Source organism: Podarcis filfolensis, assembly GCF_964270895.1.
Source record: "Podarcis filfolensis genome assembly, chromosome: 12".
In the NCBI taxonomy this organism is placed as follows: domain Eukaryota; kingdom Metazoa; phylum Chordata; class Lepidosauria; order Squamata; family Lacertidae; genus Podarcis; species Podarcis filfolensis.
In genome coordinates this window covers 46,609,369-46,624,025 of record NC_139614.1, presented here as the reverse complement: position 1 = coordinate 46,624,025, position 14,657 = coordinate 46,609,369, and the positions used below count along the sequence as shown (strand labels likewise).

The window sequence follows — 14,657 nt, the reverse complement described above, 5'->3', positions numbered from 1 at the left end:
TATTATCACTGTCTGCCAGTTTCTTTATCTAGGCTGTGACAAAGTTTGTGTTGACAGCTTGTTTGGCTGTAGGTAATGCTCCTTTGTCATTCTGGAAGGCAGTTGAGAATCATGACCTTGAGGATTGTATCCTTAAGGAAAAAACAGCTTTGTGTGGTGGGGAGACAGTGCCAATTGTTAGAAGTACTTAATGCAAAAGCTTTTATCCAGGCTTTAGACACGATCTGATAAAGTCCTTCGAAGGTGAAAAGATTATTGACCTGCTAAAGACATCTTTAAGGTGCTAATATTCCAAAGTGATTGATGTCCTGCTTGCTCCTTTCCACCCCTCCTCTTTTTTTTTGTAACTGAGAACTGTCTAAAGCTGAATAAAGAGGTTGGAGGTTACTTCACCAAATGTCATATGCATAATTGTTGCAGTTTAAGTTGCTGAAGCGGTTGCCCAACTTGAGTTAAAAATAATCTAACTATCTGTTTGTCCAAAATATTGTGTACAAAAAAATTATAAAGAAGCAATGGATTCATTGATATTTTAAACCCGCTTCATTTATTTCTTGTAAAGCATGTAGTAAAGCGTTGTGCAAGGTGGTAAAGCATCTAGTAGTTGGGAGTTACTAGAAATTACTCCGTGGGCATATGTTATGATATTAAAGGGAAAGAAGTATATTTCTTGGCAAAACTGTTGGATTATAGTGCTGCTGCACTGCTTATGTATGGAGTAGAGCCTTCGCTAAAATTGGAAAAGAAAAACATCTTAAGGAATTGGTGCTATTTACTCTTAATTTAGTTCATAATGCTTCATAGCTATAGTGGTTATAGTAACCCTAACTTACTGTGTTGAAACCATCAGTTTGTGTTGAAATAATCAGGGCTGGTGGCATCTGTGGCCCTTCAGCCCAGCCAGAATGGGATGATGGAGTTTGTAGTCCAATATGGAGAGTCACAGGTTTCCCACTCATAGTTTATACTCTCCTAAACTAGTTGTTTGTGCAAGAGATGTTAGTACCTACAACATGGATTGAACTTAGAGCATGCTACTTGGGGCCATTACCAAACATAAAGGTTCCCAATCTCTTCCCTCACCCTGCCCTTTAACTAACATGCTCAAATTCCCTCTTCCCTTCCTTATTCAGTCTTAATCACATCTAAGTGTTACATTAAAATCAAGGTTAACATTATTTGGTTTTCCTTGTAACCAGCTTTAAATTCTGGTTAAGAAGGAACCCTGGTTAAGGCTGGCTCTGACAGAACAGTCAGTTGTGACCAAGAGACCCAGGCAGCTTCAGATGAAATTTGTTTCCTCCCATAGCTTCCTCCCACAAGCAGAAGCATTTTAAGATTAAAACATTGTCATCATGCAATTATTTCAGGATGAAGATTATATTCAGTCCTACAGTGAGCAGCAAGCAATTGAACAACAAGAATATGTAGCTGAAGAAGAATTGGAGGAGGTTGCTGACACCCAGACACCTCCAAATGAGTCGGAAGAGGTACTTTTGAAGAAGTGAAATCCTAAAGGCAAAATACTGTTTAGCACAAGGGATTGAAAAGTATTTCAGGAATTGACAGTGGTTTTGTCTGGTTTGTGTCTGTTCTTGGCAGTCCTCGTGAATCTTTTTTGGAAAAGATAGGAGGAGAAGCTGTTCAATGATTCTTTGTTAGCCTTGCCTTTTGAAACATGTTCTTTTGTCTAAGCTATGAGCGGCTCTATTTGTCAGGATGGCCAACATTTCTAAGCTACAGACAGCAGTTGCCATTATCATTGAGGGCCTCGGGACATGTACACAGTGCGCCTGGAATGCTCAGCTCCTCCTCATCCGCTACTCCCACTGTTACCTGTTTCTCCTCTTCTGGCAGATCTCACAGCTACTTGTAGTTCTGCACGTGACCACTCACTGGCCAGCCCCACTTTTTCTCATATATGAGTTTCCTTAGCTTGTACGTTAACATTATCTTTAGGAGTGTAGGCAGTTAGCTGTGGTATGGGTTTGTGGCAGTAGGCCAGGGTAGAGGAGGGAAAGGATGAAACACACACCTCTCCCCTGCAGACAAGACCTGGAGATTTGAGTAGTTTATGCTTTTTCTCTTCATTATTCTCTTATTAACACCTGAAGCGACTTTGAAACATGAAGTAGTATGCTCTTGGCCAAAAATAAACCTGTTTGGCATCACTTTGTAATTAAATAAGCCTAATTACAAGTAGGGCTGCACAACTGATAAGTTGTACATGGTGATAACAACTCTTGATTTGTGTTTACTTTTTCCTCTTTTGGTGGAACTGACTCATCTCTCTAGAGCCACTTATGTACAATGGTAATTTAATTTTCTTCAGGCTCTCAAAACATTGGAGGGAATTATCTGCATTGAACAGACATCACTGGCCATCTGCTTGTAAAGAGGTTTAAATTTAAACTAGTGGTTCCTATTTCAGTTGAAATATTGACAAAGCAAGATTTTAGTTAGCCAGTCTTCTAAAGAGTTGTCATTAGAAAGTTCTCTTTTCCTGACCTATCTTATCCACTTCAGAGTTGGAGGGGCCATGGAGGCAAGGGGTTATGAAGCCTTAAGCAAGGCCAAAACTTTAATAAAAATGCCATATACTATATGCCACAAGAATTCTGACACTTGACACTTCAAGAACTTTGGATGAGCAGACATCTTGCCAACAGATGGAGACAAGAAATTCAGAGTGACTTTGGGCAGCCGTCCATGAGAAGACCAATTATTACCTGAGCAATAAGTTCATTTTTGTTTGACGCATTTTATTTTCCCCCCTCTTCTGCAAGAGACTAGCTGCCACTCTTAGCTTTCTCCGCCAGTATTTGAGGCAGGGGATTATATTATCCTTTTGGATTTAAGGTTCTTCATCCTAGTTCTCAGTTTCTTTTAAACTAGGAAGTTGGAGCTTTAGCTAGATGGTTTGACAGGCAGTTAGCTTTTTTCTTCATGATCTTAAATAAAGGCTCATCACCCAGGTTAGTGTTTTCCTCAGAACCCACTGGCTCACTTGGCATTTAAAGCCCATGGTGAGTTGTATTTTCTTAAGTGTGTTTAAAGCATTTCCTGTATCACAAAATGCAGCATGCTCTACTTGTGTTAGAATGGTAGAGAATAGAATTGCAAGGGCTTGAAAATTGCTTAGAAAGTAAAGTGACTGAACTTAAAGTGCTGAGGCATCTGGATGAGTCCAAATAATAGAATAATACAGCATTTGAATATGCCACTATTTTTTATCATTTTTGATTCATTTCAACTCCATATGGTGAATGAATGTACTGCGCATGTAATAAGCACCTCCTCCCTTCCTTCATGTTTCTTGTTCTGTTGTGTTAGCCACCCCAAGTTTGTATACAGTGCATTTATATCCCTCCCTCTATTTCTTTCAGTGGGCTAAACAGCTCCAGAGCCCCATCCTTTCTGAATTTTCGAGTCCCAAGATATAAAAGTTTTTTTGCCTGTAATATTAGTTTTTGAGCATGTGGCAAAACCTGTCCAATAAGGCGTTGGATATTGGCTTGAATTTCCTAACTGTACACATGAAGTTGTATTTTTCATAACCTACAGTTGCTTTCCTCATGGCTACATTGTACTGATGGCTTTAATGTACCTTGTGATAAGCATAGCCACCTTGCTCCCCCTCCTCCTTTGTCATGCTTCCTGATGAGACTATATTAGTGTGTGAAAGTGGCTGTTCATTTGTGGGTGCTAGCCCTTACACCTAATACTAAACATCTTCCCCTTTTGTTTTTTTTCTGGTCTAGAAATATTCTAGGATCAGGAACAGAATAAGCAAATCTTGGCATGTTTTGTACGAACCAGAGATGGTAGCTTAAAGCAAACTAGTTAGTTATACACACTGTCTTCATAAGTTGGCTTGCTTTTAAATTGACCAGAGTTGGGTTTTTAAGTAGCAATCTGTGGGCTCATATGACAGAACAAGTAAAGTTTATGTGAAAGGGAAATTGGAACATGTGGGACATGTGGGAGGAGGAAGCATGTGAGTCTCAGACTTTGCTCGGGTTAATGTCAAACACATAACACTAAATCATGATTTAGTGCTATGTGCAAAGATAGCCACTGTAAAGTAACTTCACTCTAGCATATTGAAAACCTACCCGACCAATAATTTACACTTATCCTCCTGTGCTAATAGGCAGTCATTGAAAACCTAGAGCTTCAAGAAGAAACCAAAGAAGAGTCTGATGAAGAAGAGGAAGATGATGAAGAATCTGGTCGATTACGTTTCAAAACTGAACGGAAAGAAGGAACAATCATTAGACTTTCGGATATAACGAGAGAGCGAAGAAACATTCCAGAAACTTTGGGTAAGATTTTTGGTTAGTGGTCATGCCACTAGAATTTAGGTGCTTTTAATTAAACAAACTAACACATTATTTGTACAGTTTAGTATGAATCTGTAAGCATTACTCATTAAACCGCTTCTTAAAAAAACCATCTTTAGACCCGGCCAGTATGGCCAACTATCGCCCAGTCTCAAATCTTCCATTCTTGGGCACGGTGATTGAGCGTGTGGTTGCTGAACAACTCCAGGCACGCCTGGAGGATGCGGACCATTTGGATCCCTTCCAATCGGGATTCAGGCCTCATCATGGGACTGAAACTGCCTTGGTCGCGCTGGTTGATGATCTCGGGCGAGCTAGGGACAAAGGTGAGAGTTGTTTCCTAGTTCTGCTGGATCTCTCAGCGGCCTTTGATATAATCGACCATAACATCCTTCTGGACCGTCTAGAGGGGCTGGGAGCTGGGGGCACTGTTATACAGTGGTTTCGCTCCTTCCTCCTGGGCCGTGTTCAGAAAGTGGTGGTGGGGGATGAGTGTTCAGACCCCTGGGCCCTCACTGGTGGGGTGCCTCAGGGTTCCGTCCTCTCCCCCATGCTTTTTAACATCTATATGAAGCCGCTGGGAGAGATCATCATCTGAAGATAAGGCTTCTAGTTTTTGAGTAGTCACGGCTACAGTTCCCCCCAAGTTTGGCCACAATGGGTAGCTGTAGTCAGTTTAAAAGTGAGGCTCATGCAGTCTTATTCATTTAACAGTAGCTTATGGCTGCACATTGAGTCTCAATTCTGTGTATGTAACTCTGAAATTCAAGTTTGGACATTAGGTAAAAGCACATGTCAGCTATCGTAAATCCATTACTAATTTTGCAGGATTAATTTATTCTGTTTATTGGCTGTGTAATTCTGCCCCAGAGTTTGATAGCAGAGCAGCTGGAGCTTTCTTTTTATTTCCTCTATTCCCTCCCCAATTTAAACTACTTTACTTTTAGGAGGAGGTTGTGATTTCATAAAGGTTGGAAAATACTGTATTAATTCAGAAGCTATTTTTAAAAATTCAGATGCTTCTGGAGCAAATAACTGATATTTCCAATTTCAGATGCCCTTCTATTATCATAGATTATAAAATGTTCAAAGAATCATAGAGTTGGAAGGGACCCAAGAGTCATCTAGTCCCACCCCCTGCAATGAAGAAATCCTGCCCACAGCAGTTCCTGGGTAGGCTCTTACCACCAACCTACTGGTTAACAGCCAGATGCACTGACCCTTTGCACTGAAATCTCCCATTATTTGCCATTTTTACACGATCTATTTTAAATCTGCATGGCAGTCATGCTTATTATTAACATTAAGTGTTACCATATTATATTAGGTTGATAATTGTTTTTATCTGGTTGCTGCAATTGGCACAAGGTAGGAAGGCCTAAATTATAAAAATAAAAACTCCTAATAGGAAACAATACTGCAAGTAGTGTAATTCTTTTTGGAATATGCTGTTCATTCCTTGGTATTGATTGGATGACTGTCATAATGGTGACTGAGACTGTTACTGTGTCCAAGAAACAAAGTTGTTAAAAGGAAAATACTTTTTAAATGTCCAGGAACAGTGAATATCTGTCTGATGGGTCTCACGTCAGTTTTACATAAGTAAAAGAATATACTTTTGGTTACGTCTAGATGTGTCTCTCTTTCCCAATTTGGGAACAAACGTGTTATCTCTAGGGTGACACGCAATGTCTGCTCGGCATGGGATCAGGTCTTTCCACCAACAGACACTTTTCTAGAAGGTTTGGCTGATTAAAGATGGTTCTGAAAGAACTCTCACATTTATGCTGTCATCATAGTGAGGTGGAACCGGCAGGATTGCTGCTGAATTATTTACAGTCTCAGTGTGCCATCTTGCAAAAGTACATGCAAACAAGTCTGCTTTTGAAATGTTCTCAGCTTCAGAATCAATACAAAGGCCTTGTGTAGTTTGAGAACAGAACATGCTGGTTTATCCCATGATGCGACAACCTCAGGAGTGTGTTTTCTGTTGCTTATCTCAAGGACTGCTTCTCCCCAAATGAACCAACCCAGACCGTGTGATCATCATCTAAGACCATCCTTGTGTGCCCCCTCTACAAGAGGTCTGGAGACTGGCAAGACAAGCACGGGCCTTTCCTTTCCATTTGTGGAATGCTGTCACTGGGGAGCCTTACCTGGCGCCATCACTACATATTTTTAGGCGCCAGAAAAAAAATGTTTCTTTGCAATCAGGCCTTTGGCTGATTAACTGTTCTGTGGCCTTTTAAATGTGTTTGTCGGAGGGGGGTTATTGGTTTGTTTTTGTTTGATTATGTATTTATGTTTACGTGTTGTGAACTGCCCTGTGATCTTCAGGTGAAGGGCGGTATATAAATTTAATAAACCATAATAATAGACATACCCTTTTAAGGTGCATCACTGTCTCAGGTCTCTTACGAAAGTAACATAGGCATTTAAACAGTGATTGATTGGAAGGAGACATGCAAATGGCAACCTCCAGGAAGGAGCTCTGTAGTTCACATATTCATGTCAATAGTTGTATGCATTAGTACTGCCCCCTGTATTTGTACTTACTATATTTAGTATTTATTTATTATTATTTTTATACTGTCTTTCACCCAAAGACCATAGTGTGGTTTACAATATAAAAACACAAAAATACATACCATAATAACAAACAAAACCAATACTCTGCTCCCATTTAAATCAAAATATTTAAGGTGGGATAAAGTAGTGTGCTTTTGAGGAAAGGAAATGTGAACTCACCAGGTCTCAGTTAGAGGAGTTTGGTACGTGAAACAGGAATCATTGCAGATATGGTAGCCAGGGCTTGAAATTTCAGATTCATAGCTGTTACAGTACAGATTTAGAGACCAGTGTTGTATTGGGCTGAATAACTGCAGGTTTCTAGGTTATGAACCATATGGGATTATCTGGTCCTGATTTATCAAATAGTTTGATAAATTTGATTTCTCCTCTTTCCCAGGCTAAACATGCCCAATTTCCTCAACTATTCCTCATCAGGCTTGGTTTCCAAACCATTGATCATCTTGGTTGCCCTCCTCTGCACACACCCCAGATTTAATATCTTTCTTAAATTGTGGCACCCAGAATTGGACTCAATACCTCAGGTGTGGTCTGCCCAAGGGAGAATAGAGTGGAACTGACACTGTATTTCTATTGAAGCAGCCTAGAATAGTATTAGCTTTTTTTTGCTGCTGCATCACACTGTTGATTCATTTATAGGTTATGGTCCACTCAGACCCTTAAATGCTTTTCACATATACTACTGGTATGCCCGGTGCAGCTGTTTCTTCAGATGCCTCCCACTTTTCTTTCTTGTTGGAATTGTTGCCTGCATTTGTGCCTTCCATTTTTACCTTTAAGAAACTTCCATCCATATTGGACTCCCTTCTCTTTGAGTATTTCTGACCATGGGATCTCACCTAGTAGTTCCTTAAGCTTTTTGAAATCAGCCTTCTTAAAGTCCAGAGTGGATGTCTGACTACACTCAGCTTCCTCTTGCCTTTCTATCCTGAAACCCAAGATGACATAAGCACTTCCTCCCAATAATAAAAGATGAAAATGCATACAGCCCATCAAAAGGCAGAGTTTGAGTTGAACTGAAAGAACCAGGATATAGACTAAAACATGAAACTTGTGGAGTGTATGAACATGGCTGGCTTCCCTGAGATTTGTACCACAGCTGAAAAGGTCTTGTTCCTAGTAGAAGTCTGACTTATTTGGTGTCTGTCTAAAACCAGCACCTTTAGTTAATCTCAGAAACAGGTAGGTGGATAATGTAGATAAAAATACCATTTTTCTGATTGTGGAAATAGATATGTATGTGTATGTGTTATTGTGCTACTATCTAGGCAGAATTCAGCTGGAAAAGGATGTTATTGCGATATTTACTAGCAGAAATCAGTTGTACAGTGGTGCCTCACAAGACGAAAAGAATCCGTTCCGCGAGTCTCTTCGTCTTGCGGTTTTTTTGTCTTGCGAAGCAAGCCCATTAGCGGCTTAGCGGATTAGTGCTATTAGCGGCTTAGCGAATCAGCTGTTAAGCGGCTTAGCGGATCAGCTGTTAAGCGGCTTAGCGGATCAGCTGTTAAGCGGCTTAGCGGCTTGGGAAAAAGGGGGGGGGGAGGAAAAAAACCCCGCAGGAACTCGCAAGACATTTTCGTCTTGCGAAGCAAGCCCATAGGAAATTCGTTTTGCGAAGCACCTCCAAAACGGAAAACCCTTTCGTCTAGCGGGTTTTCCGTCTTGCGAGGCATTCGTCTTGCGGGGCACCACTGTACCTAGAAACATCCACAATTGCAGAAGCCCTTTCACTTTCTGTCCTCTAATCTGAAAAGTAGTTGAGAGATTAGTAAATGCTTCTTACCTGTGTGGGGCCTGCTTAGAAGGATTATTAATATACATAGAAATATATATAGTCATTGAATTTATGTATATTCACATGGTCCAGTAAACTATAGCATAAAACTGTTATAGCTAATAAAAATGAAAAGTTGAATGAAAAATGAAACAAACTGATTAGCAGTTTGCAAAGAGTTCTAAATGACGTATTTTATACAAGTCTTTTAGTTAATTTTGTATCTTACACCCAAGTTTTTCTTTGAAAAGTCATTGTCAGCTGGAGCTGTTAAAAGATCTGCAATAATTGATGTCTATTAGGGATCAACCTAATAGGACTAAAAAATGTAGTAGAACTGGCGTAATAAATATTACTTTCCTTTCAGTAATGATTGCTCTTAATAGGAATTACGGGTATAGAAATGAAACTTGGTTGTATAGCTACATTTCTTTACTTTAAAATCTAGACATAAGTTGAAAAAACACTTAAAAGAGAAATTAATATTTCAGTGGAAATTACAAACGTAATTTCCATCCTGTCACTTTTTGGTGACCTTTCGTGACAGCTTGTCTCTATTGGAGGGAAGCATTCTTACTTGCTGATTAAAGATGTCGTTTCAAACCATTTTATTACCAAGGATAGCAAAATTAATCTTGACATTTGGAGGCACTAGAAAAATAATTGCTGATTCACTGCATTAGGTGTATGTGAAAGAATTCTACAGTTAAGATTGGGTGTCTGCTGGCAAAAATATGTTAAACATTTTCCCTCATGAATGGAGCAGAGGCATCTCCTAAGTGTTGCTTTTGCAAATGAAAAGGGAAATCTCTTGGCTTGGAAGAGTTTTCAGGAGGGTCGATCATATTGTATTGCATATAAAATAGTGTTTTGGGAACTATGGCCCAAAGAGTGCATGGGGGGGTGTTACTGATCCTGCCCCCTCCTAGTAGTAGCTACTTGCAACACTGCTATGGAGTGTTCCCTGATCCTCAGATTTCTAAAAAAGTCTTAATGCTAGAATTTGTCGACATCCAATGAAACTATATATTGGAAGGTTCAGGATAGACAAAAGAAAGTACTTCATACAGTACACAGCTTTGGAATTCACTTCCCCAAGAAGGTAGTGGTGGCCATCAACTTGGATAGCTTTAAAAGAGGATTAGACTGATTCGTGGACAATATCAGCTATGACGGCTGTGTTTCACCTCCACTGTTGGAGGCAGCCTGACTCTGAATGCCGGTTGCTGGAAATCACAAGTGGGGAGAACTTTGGTCCTGCTTTCAGGCTTCCCATAGGCATCTGGTTGGTCACTGTGAAAACAGGCTGCTTGATCCAACAGGCTCCTCTTAGGTTCTTATGAGAGCGTATGGGCTCTGAAGTGGGAATGGCAGCTGAAAAGTCCTCATGCAGTGGATCACACAAAGGCCTCTGGATCCCTTCTCGTTGCTCATGTGAAGGTGTAAGATTTCTCAGTAATTCAACAATTCCTTTCGAGGGTACTCTTTCATGTTAGGTACAGAGCTTTGTCTTATATCACTTCTCATATGTGATCCAATCCAGTTAAGATCTTCATCTGGTGCTCTTCTTCATGCTCCATCTTGCAGCAGGAAGCAAAGCATGGCAAACTCGGCCCTCCAGATGTTTTGGGACTACAACTCCCAACATCCCAGACCACTGGTCCTGTTAGCTAGGGATGATGGGAGTTGTAGTCCCAAAACATCTGGAGGGCTGAGTTTGCCTATGCCTGCTGTTAATGGATGTTTACTCATTTTTTTTTAGGTACCTGCTTTCAAAGGTGTGAGATACCCCAAGTGCAGGAGAAGCTGAATATAAAGGCTTCTAATGAATGAATACCCATGGACAAATCAGTTGAGAATGGCACTAGTAGGAATAAGGAATTATGAGTGGAAGGCAGAGGATAAAGGATTCTTGGGGAAATGATTTCTCCCCTCTCTCCATCTTGTGTAAAAAACCAAACACAGAACAAAACAAAAACTCTTGACTGGAGGAGAGGAAGAGCCCATTTTCTCCCTCCTCCCCAGCTGGTTCTTTTTTTGGAGGGGAGGGAGCTGGCTTTCATTACATCCCTGAAGCAATTGCTTCCTTGCCCTAGCAGAGATGTGCTAGCACTTGTGGACTGCTCCTGAGCATTCCTCATAGAGGGACCAGGAGGATCATCAAGTCCACCCCTCTGCAATGCAGGAATCTCAGCTGGCCATCCAAGCTCTGTTAAAAAAACTCCAAGAAAGGAGAGCCCACAACCTCCCGAGGGAGACCTCTAATCAGAATCATTTTGGTGGAGCTGGGAAGCAATGGGCAGTCCTGAGATATGAAGATCTCACACCAGAGCAGGTTTTCTGTTCTGGGCCCCTCCCAGCTGGGGCATCCTTATTGTCCACACCCCCACATACTATTTTGAAATAAATGAATAGGGCTGTATTGTAGTATGCCTGCTTTTTTTGGGATCGGGAAGGACATAAATCCAACTGTATGGGTCTGAGGGCTGTGAAGCTACTGCAGTCACACACATTTCCAGCTTTAGTTTACAGGGGGTGTCGTCTCTGTTTGTGGCCTGGCTCCCTGCAGTCTGTCTCCCCAGGCACTTTTCTAAGCTGTGCTCTGATGTTGGAAGTGAGCTTGATTGGGAGAGAAGTGCTTGATGAGGAGGTATGCTATGTAGCAAGTGCATGGGAGCTATGCACTCAGCTGCACACCCTTCTTGCTCTTAAAACTGGAAAACATACTTTTCTGATTCTGTGGGACAGGATCAGATCAGAGTCGAGAGTGTCCTTTCGAGCATTTTGTGCTCCTTTGTCAAGGCTGTAAAATACAAAAGAAAAAAGTAATAGAACTGCATAACAAGGTTGTCAGTGTGCTTGTACAGCACAGTTGTAAATACCAGATTCCTTCAGTTTGGTTGCATAAAGCAAGCAATTAATTGTGGTGTCAAGCCCCTTCCTCCTACAAAAAACGAAAGGGAAAAGCTTTCAGGTATGAGAAGTACAGAGTTGTGAGTTCCATAGCCAAACTCCATTTTTATTTATATGCATTTAACAAAATTAATATACTGCTTACTCAATACAAAACCTCTAAGCATTTGTGTGTGTGTGTGTGTTGGAATGAGCAGTGAGAGTTTAGAAACTGAGCATTAGTATTGCCCAGGCTTTGCTTTATTTAACAGCCCCGAATATATTTCTGAATCTGTTGCCTTAAGTAACAAATTCAAAATGAAATTAAAAATTAAGCCGTGAGCTCCATTGCAGTCTGCTATGTAATGGAACCTTTATTGTGATTATAGAAAAAGGCATGCTTGACGTAAGTTGAATTATTTTTTTCCTCGAATGAAGGGAAAAGTATTTTCCTCCATGGTGGTAAAACTGAGGCATTTAACTTGCTCAAATAGCACTAGCAAAGCCTTGCATTTAATTAATTTTCTTACATTTATATCCTGCCTTTTGTCTGTAATGGAATCCATCAAGCTATACGTGTAGTTCCCCCATCCAGACACTGGCCAGACCCAGACCTTCAGCAAGGCGCTGGCCTCACTTTCCTTCAGGCCATATAAACACTTGTCAGGCAGCCATAAGCAACAAGAAATTGCAGACAGGCAAGGGAGCTGTGTTAGTTCTATCAAATCATGTCCACAGCTTGAGGCTCAGGTTTGTCCTCTACCTTCTATTGTGGATTAGATGTTTGACCTTTCTTCTTGCTTCTGCCGAGGAACCAGAGAAATTGTTTCTCTATACAGTTGTAGAGCTCCTTTCTGCTGGAGATGTCCTGCAGACCATGTATAGGGCTGCTTTCAACATCTGGGAACTAAAATGGAAGCATACTATGGTTACGTTAAGTGTGTAACACACATTTTGTGTGTTATTTAAAACTGCTTGCAGAGATTTGCATCTTAAAGGTATGCATTTGGTCACCCTACAACCCTTTTGCCTGGGAAAATGAAGAAAAGCAAATGCTTGACTTTCTGCTAAGGCAGTTCTGATTGAATTTATTGAGATTTGCTTCAACTGGAAGGGAAACCTTGTAGTGATATCTAAATCTAAAGAAATAGAGGTGGTGGTTACTGATGTTGATCCAGGAAGTTGCCGTGGAATCAATTATAAAATCCATTTCAACTATACATCTTGATGCATTTTATTTATACACATTTTCCAACCTGTTCTGGAAATCTGTTGTTTCCATATTACTTAAAGCACACCTGTTATTGATATGTTTAATGAAATCTGATCAGATAATAGCTGTACAACCTCTGCTAACTATAGTATGCTACATTAAGGTTATTGTGAGAGACAGGAAAAATAAAATAGTTTCACAGATGGATCTTGAAGAGCAATCTGATTTGAGGTGTTGGTGGAAATCTGCTTTAAGAAATTCAATAGCTGTAAGCCACTCTTGGAAGAATAAAACATTTCTTTCTTGATAAATGCAAGGATGCATTTCTGTTTGCAAATTAAAAAGATCTGGTAAAAGTAATGTGTGTGCCCTATAATCAGGGTGATGGGTGGCTGTGCAATTTTGTTGTGGCTGCAGGGAAAAATTTTTATTACTTCATTAGTCCTTTTAATCCTCCTGGTAAATATCTAAAAGCACCCCCTTCTTTCATCTGATAGAACTTTCTGCAGAAGCCAAAGCAGCGTTATTTGAATTTGAAGAGAGGGAAAGGCAAATGAAGCAGGGGCGTTATGGCTCAAGAAGAGGAGGAGGAGGAGGAGGAGGAAGGAGAGGAGGGCCTTTAATGTGTCGTGGGATGGGAGAACAAAGAAGAGACAACAATGAAAGGGGAAGAATGAAGGATCACAGGCCTGCGTTGCTGTCGACCCAGACATCTGTTACGGTATCCAAACGCAATGATTATGGTGGTCAGGGTTGGTGAATTTTAGTTATTTAAGCAAAATTGTTGAAAACACTGACTGCATTAAGGTGCTTAAGGTTGAATTCAATAGTTCATTTATTGATGGGAATGCAAGCACCTTTGATTGTGCCTGCCCCTACACAAGTCCAAGCCACTGTTGGCAGAGCATATACATGAGCATGGTTCCTCCACTGCCCCATCCTGAGGTTTCTGAGAGATCCTGTGCCCCAAGTTCTTGCCGGGTGGGGGGGGGGGCTATTTTAGGAGTAGCCAAGGACCAATGTCAGAAACTGCTTTTAACTTCGCTGAGTTTCCAGTGAGGCTCCATGTAGTGCAGAAAGCTGGTGTAGCTTTTATATCAAGAGTAGATACGAGGCTGGGTATGTTTGCAGTAGTAGCATTCTGAGTGGGAGAACATTCTGGTGGGAGAATGTAAAGGAATGGGACTGGTAGCTACTATAATCTTGATGCTGAAAGCCTCCACTTTCTGAGAAGCTGCTGGTGCCTCTCCCTCCTCGCACATTGGGCTTCCTGTGTACATGGAGTTTCCATTTAGCTATCATGGCTCATAAGCCTGTGGATATCAAACTTCCAGGAGTGTAGTCAGTAGTCTCAGGGGATGCCTCTTGTTTTTGTTTTTTTAAATTTTTTTAAGGTGATTACAATTTCGAGCAAATGTGATTTTCTGTGTTTTCTTTTTAGACACATTCGGAAAGGATATTTCGTCATCAACAGCCCATTAGGAATCTCTTCCAGCAGCAGCAACAACAACAACAACAACAGCAGCAGCAACAGTTGCAGGGGCTGTTACCCATTCCCCCTCAGCTTCATACACCACCTCCGCCTCAAGGGATGCATATGCCACCCCAGCTAGAAGCACCAAGAATGCTGATGAATCCTCCTCCAGTGACATCTCAGCAGCCAAAAAACATACATATAAACCCACACTTCAAAGGAACTGTAGTAACACCTGTGCAAGGTGAGATTTTGTCAGAAAGCAACACTATAAACAGCCTATAGTTTTGTCCTGGAGCAGCCCCCTCCAGTTCTATAAGTACAATTCACATGTGATGATGATGATAATTTATATACTGCCCTATACCCGGG

General features: G+C 40.9%; 1 protein-coding gene across 5 annotated transcripts in view; it reads left to right on the top strand.

The window, feature by feature from the left end:
- RBM33 (RNA binding motif protein 33) overlaps positions 1 to 14,657 on the top strand; it is a 93,346-nt gene that overhangs the window by 16,004 nt on the left and 62,685 nt on the right. For all 5 annotated transcript variants that reach the window (XM_083579286.1, XM_083579284.1, XM_083579285.1 and 2 more), the window contains exons 6-9: positions 1,371 to 1,490; positions 4,154 to 4,325; positions 13,309 to 13,532; positions 14,253 to 14,529. In XM_083579286.1, the coding sequence (XP_083435412.1) occupies positions 1,371 to 1,490; positions 4,154 to 4,325; positions 13,309 to 13,532; positions 14,253 to 14,529 (793 nt within the window). The remainder of the gene's footprint in view (positions 1 to 1,370; positions 1,491 to 4,153; positions 4,326 to 13,308; positions 13,533 to 14,252; positions 14,530 to 14,657) is intronic.